Source organism: Ambystoma mexicanum, chromosome 2p (assembly GCF_040938575.1).
Source record: "Ambystoma mexicanum isolate Mex_15411 chromosome 2p, UKY_AmexF1_1, whole genome shotgun sequence".
Taxonomy (NCBI): Eukaryota; Metazoa; Chordata; class Amphibia; order Caudata; family Ambystomatidae; genus Ambystoma; species Ambystoma mexicanum.
This window is the reverse complement of record NC_090923.1, coordinates 346,844,346-346,869,888: the sequence shown is the minus strand read 5'-3', so window position 1 is coordinate 346,869,888 and position 25,543 is coordinate 346,844,346. Positions and strand designations below refer to the sequence as shown.

At 47.9% G+C, this 25,543-nt stretch overlaps 1 protein-coding gene across 2 annotated transcripts in view; it reads left to right on the top strand.

Moving 5' to 3' along the window:
• DENND6A (DENN domain containing 6A) overlaps positions 1 to 25,543 on the top strand; it is a 1,713,534-nt gene that overhangs the window by 1,425,787 nt on the left and 262,204 nt on the right. For both annotated transcript variants that reach the window (XM_069643682.1, XM_069643681.1), the window contains one exon: positions 21,292 to 21,381. In XM_069643682.1, coding sequence (XP_069499783.1) covers positions 21,292 to 21,381 — 90 coding nt within the window. The remainder of the gene's footprint in view (positions 1 to 21,291; positions 21,382 to 25,543) is intronic.

The window sequence follows — 25,543 nt, the reverse complement described above, 5'->3', positions numbered from 1 at the left end:
TCCCCAACAGTACTGCTCCCTGCTGATGCATTGCCCTCAGTGGGCAACAGTGGGTGTGGTTGGGCTGCAGGTGCTGTCACGACCCCTTCCTCGGGGGACTTTGATGCCCTGGGCTCTTCAGCCTGGCGTGGATTCTGCCTGGGTCCAGCAGAGGTGGATGCATGGTTGCCCTCTCCCACTTTCCTGGCCTTCTTGGCTGGGGTGCTGGTGCTGTCGTCCCTGCCAGTGTCCGATTGCGAGCCTGTGGTGGAGCAGAGGAGGGTGACTGTTATTGATGGTTCAGCGGACATTGAGCAGGCATTGTGAAGAGTGAAATGGATAGATGGTGGAGTTAGCAGCCCGTGACATACAGGTTGCCTCCCTTTAGGTTCGGTTTTGCATGCAGGTGTGTGTCTGCCTACTGTACAGTGTACATGCTGCATGTGCGCAGGGTGTGGCTCATCTGCTGATGTGTTGCGTCTGCCACATTGTGATTGTCACGTGCACGTGTATCAGGGTGTCTTGCAAGGCTGGATATGAGGCACCTACCTGTGTCTCCAGATCTCGGGGCCCCTCTCTCCATCTCGCCGACACCTTCGATGCACTCAATGCCAATCAGAGAGGCACATGTCTCCTCCCATGGCTGCATCTTCAGTGGGGAGTCTGCTCCCCCGCCAGTTCCCAGGGCCAGGTTACGGTTGGCAGACATAGTGCCCCGGACCCTGATCCGCAGGTCGTCCCACCTCTTGCGGCACTGTTTGGAGCTGCGTGGGGTGGTTCCAACAGCACTGACACGTTGTGCCACAAGTTCCCACACCTCCTTTTTGCGGCCTATGGCTGTTCGGGTCATCTCATTGGAGAAGACAACATCAGCCTTCTCCTGGAGCGTGTCTGCAAGCATTTGCAGTTCCTCTCAACTGAAGCGCTCCTGCCGCTGCCTGTCACATGCCTTCTTGACAACTTTAGGCATGGTTGGCTGTGGAAATGGGTGGGTTATGGGAATCTCAGGGTTTGAGGGTTGGTTGTGGTGTGGTTGGGTAGGATGGCAATGGATTGTGTTTTTTAAGATGGCCGCTGTGCTGTTTCCCGTTCCGCCGCGATTACGCTATTTCCGGTTCCGCCTAATTGCGGTCACCGCTAATTACGGTGACCGCTGACTACGGTCGGCGCAATGATGGGTGGCGGTAGGTCACCCTGCGCTGTTAACGAGGGCGGTAAGGGCTGTTTACGGCATGGCGTAGTTTACGTTACCGCCATGGCGTAATGCTCGTGCGCGATGGGTCGTAATGTGGCGCTCTTATCGCCATCGGACCATGGCGTTAACGCTCATTACGCCATGGCGGTAATTTCTATCACTTACCGCCTGAGTCGTAATGAGGCCCAATGTGTTTATATATTACACTGGCATCAGCCGAAATGTGTAAAGTTTGCTAAAAAAACAATAAAACCCTTAATTAAAAAAATGAAATAGTTTTTCCAGGTCATGAAATAGTAATGTTACAGGACCCCATGCTGATTAAACTGACACATTTAGAGCTACAGAACCTTTTCTCGTGAGGCAGTGAAGGGTAATAGAGGTCGGCCATATGGGGGCATAGCTATGGCAATAAACGTAAAGCTCCATATTCAAGCTTCTTTGAGTCTTCTAGCAATGCCTTTTTCACTATCAGCCTACAGACTGGGAACAATAACAAGCAGAAATTTGAAGCTTTGCTAATCAACATCTATTGGAAGCCTGTAAAGACTTCTTTAAGATTCACAACCTCTTTGATGAAATTCTTGATACTGTGAGAAACCTGAGGGTGTCCTCACATCTACTCAGGTAGCCAGGGAAAGGCCATCGCTTTTGGATCCTGGCCTTGGGGGTGGAGAAGCGAGGGCGGATTGCCTGGGTAGAGGGTGCTTTGCAGATTGTGGATGAGACGTCCTATGGTGAAACGTGGTACCGTCATTTCCATTTCAGGATGAACCCTCAATCCCAGACGCAGTTATGGGGTACTGCTACTCATGTTCCACTGACCAAGAAAACACAAGGAGATCTGATCAGTATAACAACACCAGGAAAAGGGCGAAGAAGAGAAGGCTTAAGGTACCTACAAGCAAGACATGGTACATCCCTTTCCCTCTTGAAAACCAACCCTCCCCTGGCGTTTATGGGCTTTTGTAAAACCTCTCCCCTCATTTTCCCACAATTTACCTATGACAATACTGGGATGAGGAAGAGGCGAATATGATAGTAAACAATGGTAACTCATTTCACCACAGTACTACTGAGACAATGAAGATGCCTGCAGAGTACTGTGAAGGTCAAGCATGTCACTCTAAATACAGTCATGCAAGTCCAATTGAGAACTCACACCTGCATCCAGTCAAGTGGTTGCAGGGTGTATAAGCAGAGAGCAAAAGAGAAGCAGACAGGCCTGTGTGGGAGAGACCAGCAGGGGATCCTGTTCGAGAGGAGGCAGCCATGGTTGGACCTGTATCGAAACCAGGACGCCGGCAGAAGATCCTGAAGACCTGTAGAGCCCAGAGCAAGTTGGGCCATTAGAACGCCACAGGTTTGGGAGCCTCTGTGCTCGGAAAGCCGCACCCGGAGCTGTGGTGCAAAGGAGTAGAAACAAAGTTGCTGCCAGCGTCCGCGGAAAACAAAGCGGAGCTGCCGGCGAGTGTGGGGAAGCATATGAAGTGCGAGGAGGGTTCGCGGTCACAAGCAAACTAGCAGGCGGAGCAGAAGAGGAGTGACGCAGCTGCCCGAGAGGAATGCCGAAGACCGGTGAGTGAAGGGGAATGTCACTCAAAGACGGGGGCGCTGGTAGTGGCTGCAGTGAGGATGCCGAATGAAACAAATGAAAAGTACAAATTGAAATAAATCCGAAGTCACGGGTCGGATGGAAATTCAGCAGGGATCTGCATCTTTGCTAATATTGAATACTGAACAGAATGAAATCTTTTGAATAGCAAACTGAATAAAAGCTTTATGAGCAAAGCTATGATCGGATGAAAGAAAATTGGGAAAGTGCCCATTTGAAAGCAAGATACGAAATCAGAGAGCAAGTGTGGAAGTTTGCGAAAGGAGTATGACAGAAAGGTGGGGAAGAAATAAAACCACCATTAAGTGAACTTTATGCATGAATACAGTATGGCAAGGCTAAAGACTGGCGAAGGATATGTGACATATTTTGGCAAAACCAAGATGCAAACCAGGAAAAGCCAAGAGTGTGAACCTTCACATAAAGCCAAGAGGCCGGCAAGGAGAAGGTAAGGGAGTGTGAATCTGTGCACGGGGGCAAATACCAAAGAACCTGTGTGGGCTGCGGAGCCTAGTGTTCCTGGTTGCGCAACCTGTAATGGGTGGGCTGTGTGGTCTGACAACTGCGCCTAGACCAGGGAGCCCTCAATTGTGAAAACCAAAGAAATTGTTGAAATAAACAAAGAAGGAGTGATCTAAGTGAACTTTTAATTCAATCCAGGAGTGTCAAGTTGATCTGGAGTTGTGTATAACATTGAAAGGCTGAAACCAAATATAAGTTGGTCCGTTGAATTCTTGGGGAAGGGAACCCCGAGACTTGATTAACTGTAATTATATCTTGAGGACGGAAGCCTCAAGGCCCTTTTCTTTGGAACTGTGTTGCCTTGAACTTTGGGAAGGGAAACTGAAAAGGAAGGTAGGAGCTGGAAGAAGCTCAGAACTTGGTTTTAATCGCCATTTCTTTTATTGTTGCCATCCCTATACATTGTTTAGCTTTCGTTGTGAGGGCAAGGATAGGTTTTGGACACAGACTTTTAAGTTGTACTTACTGACTCAGACTTTACTTAGTTTTATTCAGGTAGGAAAATCCCACCTTAGCATAGGGCAAGTTAGGCCTTCAACCAGCCTGACATTTGCGTTAATAAATCATTTCATTTTGAACTTTGAAACTGTTGTCTGTGTCTTGCCTCATGATGCCTTCACAATACCTGGCAGGTGGATGGTAAAAGAAAAACAACGTTGTGGTTTGTGGTGATTTTAATTTAAACTGTGCTGATAACTATGCCTTATACTAAATCTAGGAGACCTTTGGTTTCACTTTTTGGAATCCTTGGACCTTCATCTTCTACTGCTCTTTGGGGCATCTTCTCCTAATTTCACTAAATAGTGAGGAGGTTCATCATCTTCATGGATTGACCACGGTTTTAGCTCTAAAAATCTCTTGCACATTGTTCTCCTCTAAATATGAAGTTTTTGGATTTGGCGATCATGCAGCTATTACTTTTAACATACAGTGTTCAGTGTAGGTTCTTGAAGTACAACCTTGGTTGGCATTTATTTCCCTGCATGGGGGTGAGGGGGCCATGCATAAAATTGAATTTCACTCTTTTAATAAAATGTACCTGTGTTCTAACAAGGCTTTTAAATAATATGTTGTGTAATTTTCATCATCTTTTTGGAATAAAGTCTATCAATGATACCGCCTATAACTGGTTGTAAAACCTAATTGTCAAAGGTTCTTGCCCTGCCCTAAAAACCTTAACCAATGTATTTGTCATTAGGATGGCTGATTGAAAAAAACAAGAGGCTCCTAATCAAAAATGTTTGCAGCTTAATATGGATTTACATCTTAATGAAAAAGATGTTTCTGGATTATAGAAATTTGACAAAAAGACAAAGTACAAATGTCTATCACTGAAAGTCAAAAACACTCCTCTACTTAAAGGGTAAAAACACAGCCAAGTTCTGGGAATTTACATATAAATCAGTGAACCTTTACTCACTACCTAACATCAATGTTACTGATGAACCCGTATGGGTTTCTTATTATGAAAAATCTGCTAAAATTGTAGACCAGAGGACTGCCTGAATGAAGAACTGAGGCAATCTGAATACCAGGATGGGCCCTTTTTCTTTTCGAGGATATTTGTGAATTAATTTGTAAAATGAAGTCCTCTAGAGCGCCTGGCCCTGACCATTTGGTTCCAATCACCATCAAACATGATCCTCATCTATGGTAAGTTATTTTGGCACAACGAATCAACAAAATGATGGCTACTAAAGTTCTCCCACCTTCTCGGCATACGTCGTATATGATACCAATATTCAAGAACGGAGACACACGACGCAGCAAATTTCCGCCCTGTTGTGATACTGGACGCTTCCAGGAAAATGAGTGTGTCCTTATTACCAAAGGAGCTGCTCCAATGGGTTGTCAAATTGAATGTACTTAGTATATTTCAAGTGGGATTACGCAAAACCTTGCTTCCTCTCTCAATGGCACCATCCTAGCTCACTTACAGGCTTATGTTAAAAGAATTCGGGGTGATCAATGTACATAGCCAGCATGGAAATGTCAAAAGTGCTTGATAGTGTCAATCATGAAATCCTCTGGTCGAAACAAAGAAGTTTGGTTATTCCAGAAGACTTGGTTAACCTCTTAGAACTACAACATGAGAATACTCTGTTTAGGATTAGACTGGCGAACAATGGTTTCCTTTGACAGCCCATGTCTTAGAAAAGGCTGCATCCTAGCTCTGATGCTCTTTAATTTATTTATACATATCCAACATCAACAATTTATGGATCCTATAAATGCTTTTCAGATATAACTGGGTGCTGTGACTTTGCATTGGCTTGCATTCAGACGATCTGAACTTTTTCGATCTTACTCCTATTGGACTTCAGTGAAAATGTACCATCTTTTCTTCTCACACCATTGAGAACCTTTTTGGTATATGGAAATAAGTCAAAGATCATTATTTACTCCAATACAAATCTCCTTAGACGATGCATTGGTTATTGGGCGATTTCAAGTTGGAACGAATCTTTACCATTAAATAACTGTGATTCACTATCACAAACATTATTTCAATATGATTAATTAAGGAGCGACGCAGAGATAGGATGCTGACTCTGGCTGTTCAACTAAAAATGATCCGCCTCTGCAAATATTCCATCCTACCTGCATTAAAATTAAAAATATCAAAAATTGTCCCAGCCTTGACCTATGGACTAGGTGTGATTTTTGCCAATTTGGGTCCTTACCTTAATTCCCTTCTAGGTATTATCTGCCAATAAACATTAAGCTTAGCCTCATTCATTCCAAATTGTGTCATGAGACATGGACTAGGGCGCATCTCCATAGATGCAATCCTTTGGTGGAAAAAGCTTTGCCTTTTCGCAAAAATGATGGTTCGTCCATCTAAGTCTCTTATTGTCGATCTCAAATTAGCTCTTGAGGATAATTTTATCCTCTCTTTAGCCAAATTCAGAGGCTCTTTAGCTAATCCTTTGAAAGATTTTGGTTCCGATACTGAAAAAATGGCTAATAGCAATAAAACCAAAAATAGACTATACAAGAGGGATTGGATTCAAACCATTGGAAAACTGTATACATATTCACAGTACAATGAATACTCTAAGGGCCTGATTCACAGTGCTTTTTTTCCTATGGTATTGTGCCATTATAAAATGCTCTTGTGAATCAGGCCCTATGTTTGTTAGGAAGAGATCTGGTCCATCAAAGTATAATGATTGCTTTCCCTGTGGCATAGATACCCTCTTATATCAGATTCAAGTTGAATCAAATCCCATCATTGGAATGTCTTGTGCCGCGGCTGGGTCTAAACAAGGAAGAAGGAACTTGTAGGTTGTACGGAGTGGATGAGGCCTCAAAACTATTAAACACCATGTTAGTTATTGTTAAAAAACTGGAATTGTTAGGCAACAGTTTTTCGAGAGATTTATTTACCACTCATACGAATATGCTGGAGAAAGACTGTGGTCCAGACTGATGGAAAGACAGAACAAATCATATATACTAGCACTTTTTACATTATTTTCTAAAACTTTATGAACTACTGAAAACTTATCATTATTTTAAAGAAATCGTTAAACGTCGATGGTACCAACTAATGTTTTTTTATCTGTTTTAGAAATGTGTATGTGGTTATCATGAATGTGAATACGTGTATTTTTACTGTGCACTCAGACTATTATGTAAACCTGGGGACGAAAACAAAACCTTTTTTTAGTGTGCAAGATTTTGATAAAAAGAAAATTCACAATTAATACATTATACCTACAGCAACTGCTAGACATAACCCTATAGAAGTCTGAGAACTTAAAACACATTTTCTTTGCAGCTATATGAGCAATGGGCAGATGCTCTGGAGCATTGGCCAAAGCCCTGAGCTCAGTTGATGAACTCGGATACTGTGCAATTTGAACTTGCCCACTAGACTTGCTCATTTACAAGGTAATTGACCTGTTGCAAACTGGCAAAGCAGCAGACTCCATCTTAAGTTTTAAATGTATAAAATGTTCAAAACGAAAATAAGAACAGATTGCATTGTCTCTTGAAGCCTATTTTGTTCTTTATGCATCAGCTAAGTTGTTCAGTTTGCTCAATTCCGTTGATGGATAAAACCAAGTGGGTTTGTTGGCTTATGGTTCAGCCACTTTTCAATAGATAATCTTCAGGTAATCTCTAGTGATCACCCTTTTCAATAGATAATCTTCAGGTAATCTCTATTGATCACTTTTATCAGTTAAAACAGTTAATTTGTTACTGTTTTAGATTTCTGTTTCTTAGCTTGTTTTCGTCTAGTACAGGGGATCCGCTTCTCTCACCCTGAGGATTTTGTCCAACTATTATCTTTTCTGTCTGGGCTATTTCTCAGTTTCCTAAATAGTTAATAGATTTTAACTTCTGGTTTCTCTTATGAATTTCTTTTAACAAACTTCAGCTTATTCTCATGTTTCTCCTTTGTCTGCACAGTTATTTTACTTCGGCCTTTCTGGTATAGATCATTTCTCATTGGATCCTTTCCAAAATATGTTCTCCTCTTCTATTTGTACTGGCTGTGCAACTCTTCCTTTTAAACTGAGAGGATTATGAATTTTGCAACAATGACTCTCATTCACTTTGGTTATGTTTTCTCTTGACTGTTTTGAGTATGAGCATTCCAATAATGATTCTCATATCCAATATATGGATGTGTTAAAATTGCTGGATCCAACTCATTATGCCACTTCACCAAACACAGCCACAGCCCTCAACAACTATAACACCTCACCCACAAGGACCTCTCTGATGCTGTCACAAAACTTAAATGTACCTCCTATATGGTCAACATCCTTCCCTCTGCCATCATTGAATGGGTATCAAGATCTGCCCTTAACCCCAGCCTTCCAAATAGTCAATGCCAACCAACTCCACGATTGAATTAACCAACATGGCCTGCTCTGTAGCTACCGATCCGGATTCAGAAACTGCATCCAGGCCATGATGCTCCCCAAAGCATGAATAACCATAGCTCCTGGTACTCCTTGACCTATCTGCCACATTTGGCACGATCAAGCACTTTACACTTACAAGCGTACTCACAGATTACATTGAGGTTCACAGCCAGTTCTTTGCTTGTTCACCTCCTATCTCTTGGACAGATGCCAAGTAGTGTAGCTGGATAATTTCAGACATGACCCACACTTGGGCACCTGTATAGTCCCATAGGGGTCAGTACTCTTCCCAGTGATTTTAAACCTTTATATGGAGCCACTTGGGTTGCTTTTCAGTTACCCTGGTATCTCACTTCACTGAAATGCAGACAATGTTTAGTTATAAAGTGATTTGTAATGAAGGCATTTCACATATTAAGAAATGTCTTTCCTCCATACGAGCTTGCATGATAAACAACTGGCTACTGTCACCTATGGCACTGAGTTCTTCCTAGCTACTGACTGCGCTTGGTTGATGGCACTTGAGGGCTGGTTTTCCAGAAGTGTTAGACCTACCTAAGAGTACACCAATGCCTGCAATCCAGTATGAACTAGGACTAACCTCTTTATGTGCAATGATGGAGTGAAAATCTCTATCCTTGTATAGGAATGGTCAAGCTGATCCTCCAGTTCGAGGGTTTAAGATATTGAAAGACACCTTAGAAGGCAAAACTGAACCTATCCTACATACCTGGTCCCGAGCATGCACCAAAATGTTGAAAGCGCTGTGTTCCTCTGAATTAGACCTGCAGAGCAGCCCCAAGGCCATTAAAATCAGGCTATGGAGGAAAGATTGGGTTCGTACTATTGCACAAGGGAGCAGTACAAATCTTACTGTAACCGTAAGGTGGAATGTAGATCTAGGATTTCATCCCGAGCTATCTTCGAAAATGTCCTTGCTACTCAATGCGAGCTACAGGCTTATAAGTAGTGAAAGTGTGAATCATATCACTGCTCTGCTTAGATTCATGGACGATATTCTCTTGGAACTGGTTTAGCTGTGTCCCTAATCAAACACAAGGGGCCCTCAGGCTGGAACTAAGGGTACGCTAACAGTCATACCCTAGAGAACGATCTTCCTAAGGGTGAGCTAAGAAAGGTGATGGTTGTTATGGTTACATAATAGGAGTCAATTATTAAGATCAGAATTGTTATAAGAAGCTAGAGGTTTTATGAGTGTCTTTTCTGTGTGTCAGTTGGATATTTTAGATCACTGATTTTGTGCAACCTAATTTTGTCTGTGCTCGAGAGAAAGTTGGACCGTGGATCAATGCAAATGTTTGGTTTGCAAGAAACCTTCCACTTACACATAAAACAAACACTAATAAAATAATAATTAACTACCACCAAAACCTCTATCCCACCAAAACTGAATTCATCCTACTAGACCATACATCTAAAAAGAAAGTGACCCAGTGGTGGCTGAATGACATGCACCTTGATGGATTCGCACCTTGATTGATTGACACCTCAGTTGGCCTCATGTGGCAAATCACTCGAGTTCATTATTGACAATAATTGCCTTTTCTGACAACATAATCGCTAAAACGCCCAAGCTGCCTGGTATCGATGGACAAACCTCCGGAATGTAAACTCTTTCCTCCTGCCTCTGGCTGTCAGATCCATGGCCCGGGTTCTGAAATATGATCTGGTAATTTCACACCTTGATAGAGGTAACACTACTCACTGTTGACCCGGCCACACACCTTCGCCCCCACCAACCTAAGACCCTTCAACACTCTGATGCATGCCTCAGAACAGGAACTGAGAAATGTGACCACATCTTCCCCCATCCTTAGAGAAGTACATTTGCTACCCATACCAGCCAGGATACTCATCAAAACTGATTGAATCACATTTAAAGCAACTGCTCCCCAAACAACAGTCTACCTAGTCACAAACCGAAGTACCCTTGGACTGTAATATTGTAGCAAACAAGCACTGTAAAAATAAAATGGTATTCCATTCTTTGGTACACGTATTGTCAGCTAAACAGATTAAAATCAAGAGTCTGTGCATTCTCGACCAAGAGAAGCCCAAAGATCATGACATGGAGGGTAGGATATGAGCCTCTGTTAGGGAGAATTCTAAGAAATGTGCTAATTCCCTCCACTTTAGAGACCCCAAGCAACTTTGCTGGATTTTGAGGAAATTGATTTTTTTAACCTGGATTGTATGGGACCCTTTTTCCCACTCTCTCATGTATTTTAACGTAATTTTTGAGCTTTTGTGTTTCTTTTGGTTATGGAGCCTGACAAACTCCATAGGCATCATCTTTTACATTGTGTCACACAGCACCTTCAGTGCAGTGGCACAGGGAAGTCTTTCAGATTTCCCTAATGTTTAAATACCTTCTCTAGGACAAACTACTGTTTCCCAGAGCAGTGAAGTGAAATTGACTTTAGTTAAATTTGTAACTTTCTAGACCCAGCACAGACTATCTTACAATAGGGTGCAGGAGCGGTTTCTAGTATCCACTTTGTCTAACTTCTCATGTAACCTTTTTATGTTACCCTTTCCTGACTGAATGGCTGGTGGCAGTGGTTTCGTTTTAACTACTGTGGTGTGCATTTACCGCGGGCTTCGTTCGCAGCTGCAGTAAAGCACCCAACGGTGCCATTTTTGTCAAAATGGCCCCGGTCTTCGTTTTTCGCCATTTAATTTGTGGAAAGGTCCTTCTTGAGATTTACTCTGTGCGCCAAACCAGGTTTGTCCCATTGTTCGCTATGCCTTTGGCGGGATTCACGAGTGAAGCCCGCCTCTGGCTCCAGGGTGTCTGGGGTAGGCAGGAAGTGGGGGAGGTGTCCGAAACTCCCTCTGCTTAGTCTCTTAGGAGACCCAAATGCACTCTGTGGCGATTGGCTGGCTGACTGTCCGGCAAGCACAGCCTCCCTGCTGGGTGACTGACAGGCTGAAATGAATGGGAGAGAACTGAATAAAAGGCGAGGCTTTTGGTTTGGAAGGCAGAGTCAACCACTAGATGAAGGAACCGAAGAAGAACTTGAAGAGGACGCCTGCTGCAACTCCTGGACCGTTGGTTTGCCCGGTGAAGCCCTGCTGCTGTGCTGAAACTCAAAATTCGACAGAGAAGCCCCTGCAATGACGACTTCTCCCCTTGAGTTGGTGGTACCAATCAACTCCAAAGTAAGCCACCTGGACATCCTTCTCAGAGCTGGTTGAATTTCCACAGAGTTGCTGCTGGAAAGCGTATAGCCAGGGAGAGGAACACCAGATTGTGTGCGTTGCTTTGAAGTTGGCCAAGCGCTCCAGGAAGATCCTCCGGACTCCCAGCAAGCAGGACTGCCCGACCCTGAGCCCCTCAAAAGTCTTGGACCCCAGAAGCAAGGAAAGTCCATCTCGAACCGCAGTGTTGCTATTTGCGGTAGTCGTGAGGAGCTAAAACACCGAAGTGCCACTTGTTGGAAAGATTGCTGGTTGCGAGCTGTGACCATCCCGTTGCAGTGCAGGAGTCCCCAGAAGTCCTCCCTCTTGTCCCAATGACTGAGGCCCAGGAACAGAGAGATCTGCAGAGCTGTTCAGGAACAGAAGTCATCTGCTGCACTTTTTCTTCAATAACAAAGGTACTAGAAAAGTCTGAGAGAACTTACATCTCATTGTAGAGTTGCTTGCATTTTCTACCACTCACAAGTCTAATCAGCTTGTGGCCCTACATTTGATTCTTATTTTCTTCAAAGTCTTATAAAACATTGTGCAAAGACTTTTTCAACTTTCCTGCCAGAAGTGCTTCATCCTATATAAGAATTTTGCCCATTGACTTCGGCTTAGCCTTTTGATTTGAATGGCTCTTCTTGGGGGATACACAAGTATTTGCCTGCTTAAGAATATTTGTGGTTTCTTGTTGTTCTAATAACCTTTTCCTTTTACCTACTTCTAAGAGTATTCTGAATGCCAACAGTGAGATATTAATGTCCCCAGCACCCTAGCTATTGGAGTCACCTGAGGGTGTAGGTTGGGCCATCCCAAAAGGGTCTCTACTGATTTAGAAACTAAGAGTCTACAATATTGAAGTGTATTTGTGTGTTACTTTTATATTGCTCCCTTCTGAAGAAGGCTTATTCTAACTGACTGATAAATTAATAATTGTTTATTCAAGAAACCTTGTGTGTAAGAGTTTATTTGAATACTTGTCAATCTGAATCTCTGTGTAACTCCCCTACAGCTCACATTGACCCCTCTTGAGATAAGCCTGGCTGCTCAACACACTACCAAAACTGTGTAGTACAAGCTTATACCAAAGGTTGGGTTTCCTATACCTGTAGTCAGAGTTGTTGTGGTGCACCCTAATGGTACTGCATACAAGCTTTGCCCAACAGCCGCTTGAGCACGTGTCATCTCTGACTTACCTGGGTTCTCCAGCATGGGGTCTGGCATGGATTCACATGCTCATGAATATTCCCCGTCGTCAGGCTGGGAATCCTCGGTAAAGAAAAAACTCAGTATCAGTTTCGTTTCTGATCTGACTTTCGTAGTAGTAACCAATCACTGATTTCTGTGTCATACTGACCACAGCCAATGACTTCCCTCTCCCTAAGCCCCGCTTCTGGCAGCCATCCTCAGATTTTTACTGCACGTTCAAGTGTTGGGATCCTTGTGCTATTGCTCTCGAGCTTTAGTGCGTTTTTGCGCTTTTTTCATAGGAACATTTTCTCTTTTTTTCGGTCAAAGGGCCTCAAGCTCCACCGTTTCTATATCCGATCAACGGGGACCCGTGTCGGATTCTTCTACGCCCCTCAAGGGTGAAGATTTCGTCGAGCCACGCTTTGGAGGACTCCAGAACTTTCTCAGGCCCATCTCGGACATGGCCCAGGAGAAGGTGTCACGATGCCCGCTCCCGGGGAGCCGGCTCAGGCCCTGCGTCTCCGAAAGCGGACATCAAGTCCCCGCGGAAGGTCCCAGCAACCCCTTATAGGGGCCCCTTTGGACAGCGTCCTGGCGCCTATGGCGCCAGGCTCATAGAAAATGTCAGTCCTGGCGCCATAGGCGCCAGGCTCATTATGAAAGTGTTTGGGTGCACTTACCTGATGCAGACCATGCTGCAGAACCCCGGCCTCCTTGAGGCCTGAAAGGAACTACTTTACCTGTGGGACTCATTTACCACCCGGGCGTGGTCGGGGAAGGATACATACCTGATTGGAGGAAGGACACATTCTAGGAACTTCTTCCAAGGCTATTTAAACCACACCCGATCAGCCACACGTGCTTCGCGTTGTTCTGCATCTAGCAGTTGGACGCTCACCGTGTCTGCTCCTGCATCTTGACTTCTGCCACACCTGCCAGCATCCTGAATCCCCTGCAAAGGAAGGGAACAAGAGAACAGAAGAAGGAAAAGGCCTCACCTGCTAAATCTGCATCCCAGAGACATTTAGCCGACAATCCTGAAAAGGAAGACATTTATTTTTAAAAGCACATTGCATCGATCGCTGCAGCGCCGCATTCTACTCACCTTTACAGGGCGCCTCCATGTTCAGCAGCGACCATCCGGATTCGCAGTCGCGCCCCCGCGCCTAGGGAGAAAAAGACGAGAACAAAGGTGAGAGAAAGAAGGGAAAAGGGAAGCTAAAACTCCATGTCAAGACTTACCTGCTGGGTCATTCCCTTTTCATTTCGGGTCCGTGCCGCATCCAGGCATTTTCGGACCCCGGCCCCTAAGGGGAAAAAGACATCAGCGTTAATGAGTGAATGAAAAGACATTACCAAAACACTCATTAAAGACTTACCTGATTTCCACAAGGATTTCACCGCTCACCTCGGGTCGGTGCCTATTCCCCGGCATTCCGTACCCCAGCCCCTATGGGGAAAAAGACACTAGCCTTAGAACATTAATGCATGGACACAAGGGGAACCACTTATAGAAAAAACTTACCTGGAAGCCAAGCAAGTTTGGTTCTCACCCATCCGAAAATCCAGTGACGTAACTGGATACCAACGCGCCCCTGCATCAGAAGCAGGATGGAGAGCTCGTCCTTCCAGACCCTAAGGTGAGACGCTACGGGGAAGCACAGAAGGGTTTTGAGGAGGGTGAGAGGGGTAAGTGGGAGGCCGATTGCATTACCCCCCAGACAGTTAACCCCCTATTCTCACCTACAGAAGGATACTTCTGCGAGTCAGACAAGCCAGATCTGGGGCCCGGTCCAGTCCGTCTTCCGAACCCTGCGCATCACCTTAGACGAGGTCACAGCAGCGCGAACCAGGCCAGCGCCCCCGTGGGAGTCAGGTGAGCGTTACAGAAGGGAAGCTCGACGCCTGGGAAGCTGTTCAGGGTCTGCCCTGCATGCCAGCTTCAGAATGTCTTCGAGGAGGACGAACACTCCCTTTGCCCCCTGCATGAGGACAAGACGCACGTGGAGAAGGACTGTGCGTTTTGCGGGAACATGTCGGAGCGGACCATAAAGGAACGCCATCTGCGTCTCGCCAACTGGCTGGAAGGGAAGAGCCCGTCAGGCGAGAAAAAGAAGAAGTCTGAGCGGTCTTCTAAGACCTTTGAGGACGCCCCGGCGACGGGGGCCCAACAGAAGGCCAAGCACTGCGAGTCCGCGGGCACCGGGAGCGCCGAACGGTCGGGCTCTTCGGTTGCCAGGCAGGGCGCAGCCTCCCCGGCGCCATGAACCACGAGCCAACGCTCTGGCTCGGGTAAGAGGAAGTCCAAGCACCCGGCGAAGCTTCTGGAGAGGCCCCGGTCGAGCTCGAAGGCCAATTCGGAGGGGGAGCGAGGCGGTGAACCCCCGCCTTAGGAGAAGGCGGTGAGCGCACCTAAGGTGGCGAAAGTCTTGATCCACCCGGCCAAGGCCTCTATCGAGACAGTCGCGGCGGCCCTGGCTCAGCCTGTGGAGGCTACACCAGTGGAGGCGACCTCGGGGCCCAGAATCTCCCTGCCACCGCGGAGGGAGTCCTCTTTCAAGCCCATCGACGGGACCCCCGTGAAACCTCCGACGGCGAAGAAGGGGGGGCAGGAGGCCATCGTGGATTCGGCCTCAACCTCTGAAGAGGAGCTGATCGAAGTCTTAAGCCACGGCATTGGCGTGGAGGGAGACCAGCCCCTTTCGGGAGGGACCCCGACGAGGGGGACGACGAGAGCGTCGAGGGTACCGACGAGGTTCCTGTCTGCCCGTCGGCACCCCCTCAACCAGTGCCGCAAGACAACTCGGCGGCCATGTTGTTGGCTAGACAGTCCTTCTGCTCGGAGATAAGGACGAGATTGCCGTTACCACCGACAGAGGAACCGCTCCCAACGGGGGACCCGGAGCCGGGCCCTTCTGGGAGCCCTCCTCCTAAGAGAAGAAGGATTCATCCTCCACCTCCTTTTCAACCATCGCGCCCGTCTCAGCCCTCCTCCCCGTCCACGACCCGGGGGGATGACACGGGGACGGACACGGCCGCGACGGGTACAGACGACGAGGTTTACGGCAAGGATCCTCCGTCGTCACCTCCTCCCCGGGCTTCCCCGCCTGACGAGATTGGATCGCTTCATGCCATGATCGCCAGGGCATCAGAGCTTTTCCAGCTCTGCCCGGAAGAGAAGAAGGAAGGCTTCCTTTATCAACGGCGGAAGACAGTCCTCGCTGTACCTCTACTAGACGATATCTGGGATGAGGGTCTCTCCCTCCTCAAGAACCCATCCACAACGCCTGCGAGAAGGGATCGGTACGAGAAGAAGTACCGGGTCCCGGTCGTGGCCCCCTTGTGCCTTCGGGCACAGCCGACCCCGGACTCAGTCGTCTCCACGGCGGCCAGGAAGAAAGCGGGGGTGGTGGGCATCGGCCTCCACGTCAACTTCCCCCCCGGACGGCGAGGGAAAGAAATTGGACACGATGGGACGCAGAGTTATCTCATCGGCAGCGACGACGATTAAGGCTGCCAACGCCTTGGCTATCGTAGCACGCTACGACAGGGTGTTGTGGTACAAGATCGCCCCCCTGCTGGACTTGCCCGTTCGTCGTCACAGGAAGCCTACAGGGGACGAGGCAAGTCGGGCGGACCCCGCCGTCGTCGCCAGGGAGGACAAGGCGGCAAAGCCTCGTCGAAGCAGGACTGAACCGGCCGTGGGGTCAGGCTCCCACCGAAGCACTCCAGTGGGAGGCCGGCTGGCAAACTTCGTCGGCGTGTGGGAGTCCATCTCAACCGACCGTTGGGTGCTGGACACCCTGGCCCAGGGTCACGCGCTCGAGTTTCTAAAGAAGTGCCCGTGCGTCCCCCCCGTGGCCAGGAAGGAACATCACGTCCCTTAACTTCTCTTGGAGGTAAAGGCGATGCTCAAGAAAGGCGCCATTGAGCTCGTCCCAAAGAGGCTTCGGGGCTCCGGAGTTTACTCAAGATACTTCCTCATGAAGAAGAATACAGGAGGATGGCGTCCCATCCTGGACCTACGACGACTGAACAAATTCATCAAGGCGCAGAAGTTCCGGATGGTCACCCTCCAGCACGTCCTGGATCAGCTGGAGGAGGGCGATTGCCTGTCGTCGTTGGACTTGGAGGATGCCTACTTCCATATCCCCATCCTAGGGGGACACCGAAAGTTTCTCAGATTCGTGGTCCAAGGGCGGCACTACCAGTTCAGAGCCCTTCCCTTCGGATTGAGGTCGGCACCCAGGGTGTTCACCAAGTGCCTCGCACTGGTGGCAGCGCGGCTGCGCCTGGAGGGGATCCACGTCTACCCCTACCTGGACGACTAGCTCATCCGAGCAAAGACAAGGGAGCTCGCCGCGGAACACATGGCGAGGACCGTCCAACTACTCACGGACCTGGGGTTCTCCATGAACTACGCCAAGTCCCACCTGGTGCCCGCGCAAGACGCACTGTTTCTGGGAGCGAAACTCGACACAGTGGCGCTTCTGGCCTCGCCGTCGGAGGAAAGAACGAGGGCCATCTTGGGCAAGGTGCAGCGGATGCTGGTTGCGGACGCGGCCAAGGTGAGGTCCATCAAATCCCTCCTCGGAATGATGTCTTCTTGCATTTATCTCATCCGCCTGTGCAGGCTTCGGATGCGCCCGTTGCAGGAGTTCCTGGACGCTCGCTGGGTCCAGACGACGGGCAGCTTCGAGGACAGGATCACACTCGACGAGAGTTTCCGACGAGCGATCCGTTGGTGGGGCACCCGCGTGCATCTGACGGCGGGCATGGACTTCCAGACCCCGGGCCACCAGAAGACAGTGACCACGGATACCTCCCTGCAAGGGTGGGGAGCGCACACCGAAAATCTGCACGCGAGAGGCCTTTGGCTTCCGACGGAGAAATCTCTCCATATCAACGTCCTGGAACTCCGTGAAGTGTTTTGGGCCCTCAGGTCCTTCCTTCCGTCCCTCAAGGGCAAGATGGTGAGGATCTTCACCGACAACACCACCACCATGTTCTACATCAGGAAGCAGGGCGGTACCAGATCCCCAGCCCTGTCCAAGGAGGCGCAGGATCTGTGGAATTGGGCAGTCGCCCAAGGGATGTTCCTGGTGCTGTTCCATCTGGCAGGAATAAACCACACCATCGCCGACTCGCTCAGCAGAGAGCTGCGCTCGTGCCACGAGTGGGAACTACGACAGGACCTAATGGACCGTCTCTTCCGACGCTGGGGCACACCCCAGATCGATCTGTTCGCGACGGCGACGAACTCCAAGTGCCGGAGGTTCGCCAGCAGGTTTCCCCAGCCGAGGAGCATGGGCGATGCTTTCTCATTCCCCTGGGAGGGCCTATTCCTGTACGCGTTCCCTCCTTTACCGTTGCTGATCCAGCTCATCAACCAGCTCAAGAGGTCACGGTGCAGGATGATACTCATCGCACCCGCGTGGCTGAGGCAGATATGGTTCCCGGACCTTCTGGACTTGTCAGCGTCCCCGTCAATCAAGCTGCCAGTGGATGCGGATCTTCTCTCCAGGGAAGGAGGCGCCATCCTCCATCACGACCCGAAGTCGCTGAACTTGCAGGCCTGGCTCCTGCAGCGCTAGAGTTTGGAGGTTACGACATACCGGCCGACTGCAGAGAGGTTCTTGCAAAGGCCAGGGCGTCCTCGACTCTTAAATGCTACAGACACAAATGGAAGAGGTTCTCTGTCTGGTGCCACGCACAGAAGATTAACCCTCTACGGATTACGGCCCCTCAAGTGCTGCCGTACCTACTGACGCTGGCCAAGGCTGGACTAGCGCACACTTCCATCAAGATTCACCAGAACCACGGGACGGACGTCCTTGTGGTCTCATCGTCTGGTGAAGAAATTCATGAAGGGACTGTTCAGATTGTTCCCGCCGGTGAAGGGGCCGGCCCCGGCGTGGGAGCTCAACGTGGTGCTGACCAAGCTCATGGGACCTCCGTTCGAGCCTCTGCACTCCGCTTCGTTGAAGTTCTTGTCGTGGAAAACAGCGTTCCTTATGGCCATCACCTCCGCACGACGAGTGGGAGAGATCCAGGCCCTTTCCTGCAAGCCCCCGTGCTTGACTTTTCACGACACGAGGGTAGTGCTCAGGACGCACCCCTCCTTCATGCCCAAGGTGCCGTCGGACTTCCACCTCAACGAACCCTTGGTGTTGCCTGTTTTCTTCCCGTCGCCGCTAGAGAGGACTTTGCACTTGCTGGATGTGGCTAGAGCGCTGAAGTTCTACGTGGACCGCACGAAGAGCTTTCGGAAGACGTCACAACTTTTTGTGAACTTTGGACCTGTCAAACAGGAGAAGGCTCTCTCAAAGGCTTCCATTTCCAGATGGCTCTCCGGCTGTATCATGTACTGTCATCGGTTGGCAAACCGACCGCTGCCCGGCCGTCCGAGAGCCCATTCCACCAGAGCGATCGCAGCTACCACGGCGTTCCTATCTGGTGTGCCCCTGCTGGACATCTGCAGGGCTGCTACGTGGAGGTCGACACACACCTTCACGAAATTCTACTGCGTCGACCGGGATTCCAGGGAGGAGTCCAGGGTCGGCCAAGCAGTGCTGCGCAACCTGTTCGCCTAAGGTGAGCCTGGTGAGGAGGTAAGAGACGCTTAATGTTGAGTTGTTGTATTGCTTAATGTTGAGCCTGTTGCCACCTCCCGTGGTTGTGCATGTGTGTACTGCTATGTATTCTCTTATTCATGAGCATGTGAATCCATGCCAGACCCCATGCTGGAGAAGGAACAAGTTACTTACCTGTAACTGTTGTTCTCCAGCATGGGTCTGGCATGGATTCACATGCGAACCCTCCCTCCTACCCCTCTGCGGCTCTTCACTTGGTCATACTGCCACTTCACGTGCTACCAAATCTGAGGATGGCTGCCAGAGGTGGGGCTTAGGGAGAGGGCAGTCATTGGTTGTGGTCAGTATGACGCAGAAATCAATGATTGGTTACTATTACGAAAGTCAGATCAGAAACGAAACTGATACTGATTTTTTCTTTACCGAGGATTTCCAGCCTGGCGACGGGGAATATTCATGAGCATGTGAATCCATGCCAGACCCATGCTGGAGAACAACAGTTACAGGTAAGTAACTTGTTCCTTATGAAGTGCTAAATACTACTTCAAAACAAGGAGGTATACTACACTTAAATTCGAAATACGGACCCCAGTAAAAAAGAAAAAACGAAACGGGTGTACCTCACTGATCCAATTCTATTTGATGCAAGTCAAACCAGCAATTCTCTATGGGCTCGACATTAATCTCACTGATTTGGGGGATAGCCTAAACAGGATCCAGTTCATGCTCTGGAAGAACACGTTAAGGTTGGCAAGTGCTATACCAAACTCAGTAATAAGACATGAATTTGGGTTGATTTCCTTGGCCACCAGGGCCCTGTGGAAGAAGATGCTGGTATATGCAAAACTTCTAAACCCACCAACACACTCGCTATATGAGAAATGGGCTGAAGTGCAAATACACTCCTATGAATGCCTTACCGACTTAAATAGGATCTTCCAGAGGGGCTTACCCTAAATCTAGCTAAGGTTAAAAAAAAAAAAAGCGTTTTCAACATGATTGGGGGGGAAAACATCAGATGAGATGGCAAAATACTCCCTATATAGGGAATATGCCAAACTAGCCTATAAACGTGAGCAACAGTCTGAATATATACTTATTTTCCTGTGCCCAAGAAAGGGAATACTCTATCTGCGCATCCGCTTGAACCAATTACCAACATTGGAGAGTGTGGCAAAGTGGAAAGGGGGAATATGAAACTTGATTTGTAGACTTTGTGCTGTGGCGGAAATGAAAAACTACAAAACATTGGGTGATGGGGTGTAGGCCCCCTTAAGGAAGAACGGAAGAAATTTCTAGGCATCACAATAGGAAATAAAGCCTGTTGGTGCAGTTTGATGAATGGTCAATCGCAGGGCTTAATTTGGGCGTTGTGATTTCCTTTTCAATTTATTGAATAGGTTGCTAAAGGTTACATCTGAAGAAGAGGAATAAAGGGGGATGCAAAGTATCTCAAGTGGACTATAATATCCCCAATGTTTTTGAGACTCAACTTTGGTGTTTAGCCCTGTTTCTGACTGTCTACTCGTCTTTTCCTTCTTTTTTTCTGTTGACCTTACTTTTGTGTAAAATTGGATTTTAGTTTCTTGTTTTTAAAGGAGTGTATTTCTTAATTATTTTGGTAATTTCTGAAACTTTCAATTTTTTTTTTCTCATTTGGGATTCAAAACACAATATAAAAAAAAAAGAAAATTGTGTCGGCCACCTTGGGATATTTAAGAGACAATGGTAGTTATGAGTTAGTACTGGTACTGTGACATTGATTGCTACCATTACCATCGGTAACTTCAATGCACTTCCATTCCAAGTTTGAGGTGCATTGAGAATACTGGGAGTTAATGGTGGCAGTGCCTTGCAGTAAGGACAGGTGGTGCTGCTACTGGGTACATTTGCTCTCTTGACTGGTGGCTGGAGGTACTGAATGCAAGGTAGTCGTTGCTCCTAGTTATTGGGATACAAACAGGTGTTTTGTTGAAGCAGTGTCCTTTTGGCTTTTAACACAAATGGTAACCGGCCACTGGCATACTATAATAAAAACAAAACTATTGAAATAAAAATGTTTTATTGATTAAACCTATTGATCCTTGGCCATTGTGTTTCCCCTTTCAGGGTGTCCAACAGAAACGTCCTTCAGAAGCTCAGAATGCAATTCTTCGGCGATATTTCTTGGAACTAACGCAGAGCTTCATCATACCTTTGGTAGGTGCTTTAGAATATATTTTTAGAACATCTCAAATTTACAGGTATGAGTTCCACTGGAATTCTGGTTTCCTGTCTGTTGTGTTCATCCATGATCATGGTTGTATAGCTGTCTGGATTATACAATATTTGCAACAAAAAGGAATGGAGACCCTAACCCTAAAATGGAATGGAGACCCTAAAAAGGGAGCAGAATTATCAGATTCGTTAATCTTAGGATGATTTTAAAAAATGAAGCAAAATAATAAAACTGTGATTCCATTTGGTTGTCTCCTCAATTCACTCAAACTGCCTCCTCCGCAGCAGCCAATGGATCCAAAGCTATTTTAGGGCCCGGATGGGGGACGGACCCCTCCGGCTCCGGTGTCTCAGGACTCGGATGCGCCTCCTCTGTATGGAGGCGTTATCTATCTGGGAATGGGCCCTCACAGAGGGGATATGGATTTCCTCGGCCCATCTCCCAGGGGACAGCAAGGCAGAAGCGTACCAGCTGAGCCACTTGGGTTTCAACATCTACTAGTGATATGATAAGTTATTTATAATGCGCTTAATACCCCAAGGTTTCTAAGCGCGGACCCAGGGATTGAACCTGTGGGTCTCTGTGTCATCTTGCTTCCAAGGCGAGCACGTTGCCCCCTATCCTCCCAAGACCTGAGTTAAACATCAAATCCTTGTTGCCCCAGTTCCAGAGCCGAGGGTTTCTGGATCTGGACTTTTTTTTCCGCATCTCCTCCGAATTCCACATGCCCGCTGTTTGCTTCATGGGCAGGACAGGGTTGGGGGTCTCTCGGAGACAACCTACAGATATGCAGGCACGGCTGCAGGTGTTAGGCATTTGTCCCTCCTCCATTGCTCCAGCGGACCCTCCACAAATTCCGGGCGTTGGTGGGCTGCTTCCTCATGATTCCCACCACATTCTGGGTGTTGGTGGGCTGCTTCCTCGTCATGATTGCCCCCCCAGTGTCCTCCGAGAGGTTGGTTCTCGGATCTGCTGTAGTTTTGCTCCCAGGGGCCTGTCCATTTTGCAATCCCCAGCACTGGCTTCCTGACACTGCAGCGTGGTGTAGTGGAGCACCCGGACCCAGCCAGGCTGGTTCTAGCGGCCTGGTGCCTCACCAGCTCAGGCTACATCATGATCAATTTTCGGATGACAAGTGGGACATCATACATGAGACCAGGCGGCTTTTTACTCGATCGCAGTATAAGATCAAGTGGACTCGGTTTTGTCACTGGGCACGCGACAAGGGGCTGGATCCCATCACCTGCTCCCTGGATGATGTGCTGGCATTCTCCCCACATTTGGCTCGTTCAGGTCGATACCTGCCGCACCTATCTGTTGGCCATTGGGCCTACAAGAATTGCCCAGAGCTTGTTTTTTCAGCAGCCAAAACGGTGGTGAAGTCTCACCTCAAGGGGCATCCAGGCTTTTTCCTCCAGTGCATAGGGCGCATCCGGTCTGGGTCCTCAATGTGGTTCTTGCGGCCTAGCAGCGCAAGCTCAGTGGACATCCGGCTGTTGACACTAAAGACAGTTCTATTGGTAGCGCTCACTTCTGCGCGCAGAGTCAGCGAGCTGCAGGCATTGTCATCATGCAAGCCCTTCTCCACGTGTCATAACGACAAGGCCATTTTGCACACTCGTCCAAACAATTTGCCCAATGTGGTCTCTCAATTCCATCTAAATCAGGAAATCTGCCTGCCAGTGTTCTTCCCGAACCCGCAATCTGAAGCAGAAATGGCTTTACATACATTGGCCCTCAAGAGAGTCCTCGGGTTCTATTGCTCTCTGACAAAATCTTTCAGGAAGTCTGATGCTGTCCGGAACCCATGGACTGAGTAGTTCCATATGATAACGAGTAAAATTATAACCAACAGTTTTTTTTTTTTAACTAATTAAAAATAACATTTTTGGGGTTTTTAAATTGGGGATCCCCTCCCCCAAACACTCGCCTGTTTTCCTTGCTTTACTACCCCCAAAAAAACACCCATTGTTATCCTTTACCCATCCCCCCCATATATACCTTTTATTGAAAATTCGATATTTTTCGTTATTGATTATTAAAGTGATTCTTTATTCTCAATTCGGTAAAATCACTGTATACCGGTCTGACTCACTCAGACCCACAAATGCGTGGGCTACTATAGTTCATTCCCGACATTGTAAGATGGCCCCCAGGTTTGTCAGTGAAAGGAAATGCAAGATGGCCGTAGCTGGGAGCCAAGGGTTAAGTACCAGTACCCTTGTAGTGGTGCACAATCCCCTCGTTTAAAATCCCTACTCTATAAAGAACAGGTGCTTGATGTTTTTTGCAAGCGGTTCACCCTCGCTGGCGGCGTAGTTCTGAATCTTTTCTCATGCCTGCTGTGTGTTGCATAAGGCCATCCCCTGTGGAAAAGAAAACAGACTTTGTGTATGAAGGCAACTCAGCTTCCCTTTTGTCAGCGTTATTGAAGACTTGACTTTGTTTTCGCACGAGACTATCGAACAATTTCACACTGCTTTCAACGTGTGAGCGCAGCTAAGCAACATGCTTTTCTTTTAAAGTGTAACCCAGCTGCGCTAGGTTCGAGCGGGCGGTTGGTTAATTAATCAATCAGCGTTGTTGTAACGCAAACGTGTCTCTTCCTTGAACTGTGAGCCGGGAGCATGGCGCACGTAACATTAGTACTTTGTTGGGCTCATTCGTGAAGGAACGAATACAGCACTTGTTTTTGGCATTCGTCAATGAGAAAAATGTCATTTCATTTACTGCCACAGAGTTGTTTTCATTTCCCAATGCATACCTTTGCCTGAATTCACTGCTGTGCAAGATTGGTTTAAACTTCAGCTCCATCAACAAGTTAATTAGACGTTTAATGTACTGCCTCGGTGCGTTCCTCATTTCCTTATGGAGACTTTTTTTTTTTTTTTTAAACTTAATTTTATTAACATTTTCATAATATAACAAACAGGCTGGAAGCATTACCATAGATTCAACATGTCATCAGCCCTCAAAGAGGAAGAGCCCCCCCCCCCGCCCCCCCAGAGAAGAAAAAGGAAGAAAAAAGGAAAAAACAAACCCTCCCCCCCATTAACTTGGATCCAGTAGAACCCCCTTTGCAGGGAGATGCGTTGCAAACTTTGTATGACCGGAGTTCGGGAAAAAAAGCAAGAAAATTCCAACTGCGTGATAGGCTGTATGTCGTCCATTCTCCCCCGGGACGTGGGTCCTCATTTCCCTCCACATTCCCTCCTCGAGCCTCAGTGGACCTCCCATCCCCAGATCTGCTGTACTCCGTACCAGTTAGCCTGAAAGGAGTTCATGTCATTGTTCATCATCGCTGTTAATTTGTCCATCAAGAACATGTTTTTAACCTTGTGTGTCCAATCCTCCTTTGTGGGCATCCCCCTGCTCTTCCATTTCTGGGCCAATGCCACCCTCCCGGCCCTCAGCATTGTTTCCCACATCCTCGGGTATCTGTGTACCTCCGTATCCTCTGGGGGGAGGCCCAGCAGTATTGTTAGGGGATTGTGGGGAAGCGATTCCTCCGTGACTTCGGCGATCCAGCCCCTTACCCTCTCCCAGTATGTCTGCGCTTTCGGACAGTGCCACCACATGTGGCCCCTCGTGCCTGGTTGGTCACATCCCCTCGGGCAGGCGGGGGAAATTCCCGTGAACATTTTTGACAGTTTGACGGGATCTCTGTGCCACCCCTGTAGAATTTTAAAATTGTGCTCCATGTCTGCAGTGAACAGGTTCCCGTGAAATGCTATTTTGAATATCCTCGACCAGGAATCCTCAGATATTTCTTCCCCGGCCAGCTCGTTCCAGAAAGTGCGGAACCCCCTCCTCTTCTCCAGGTCAACCGTGTTGAGGATTCTGTACATTGCAGATACCGCCCCCTTCCTGGAGGTTGCAGTATCGAGTAGTTTCTCGAAGGGGGTCATCTGCCTCTTTAGCCGCTGGCCCCATGCTTGATCGCACAGGATACCCTTCAATCGGAGATACTCGAATATGGAGATTGTCTCCGGGCCGAGGACGGTCTGCAAGTCCTCGTATGGTAGGAAGTCTCCCTCTTTGAACAATTGTCCTGCCCATTCCAACCCTGAGTCCGACCAGGACTGTGCATTACGGAACCCCTTGTTTCCCAGTCTAAGTGGATGGCCCCAAAGGGAGGACATC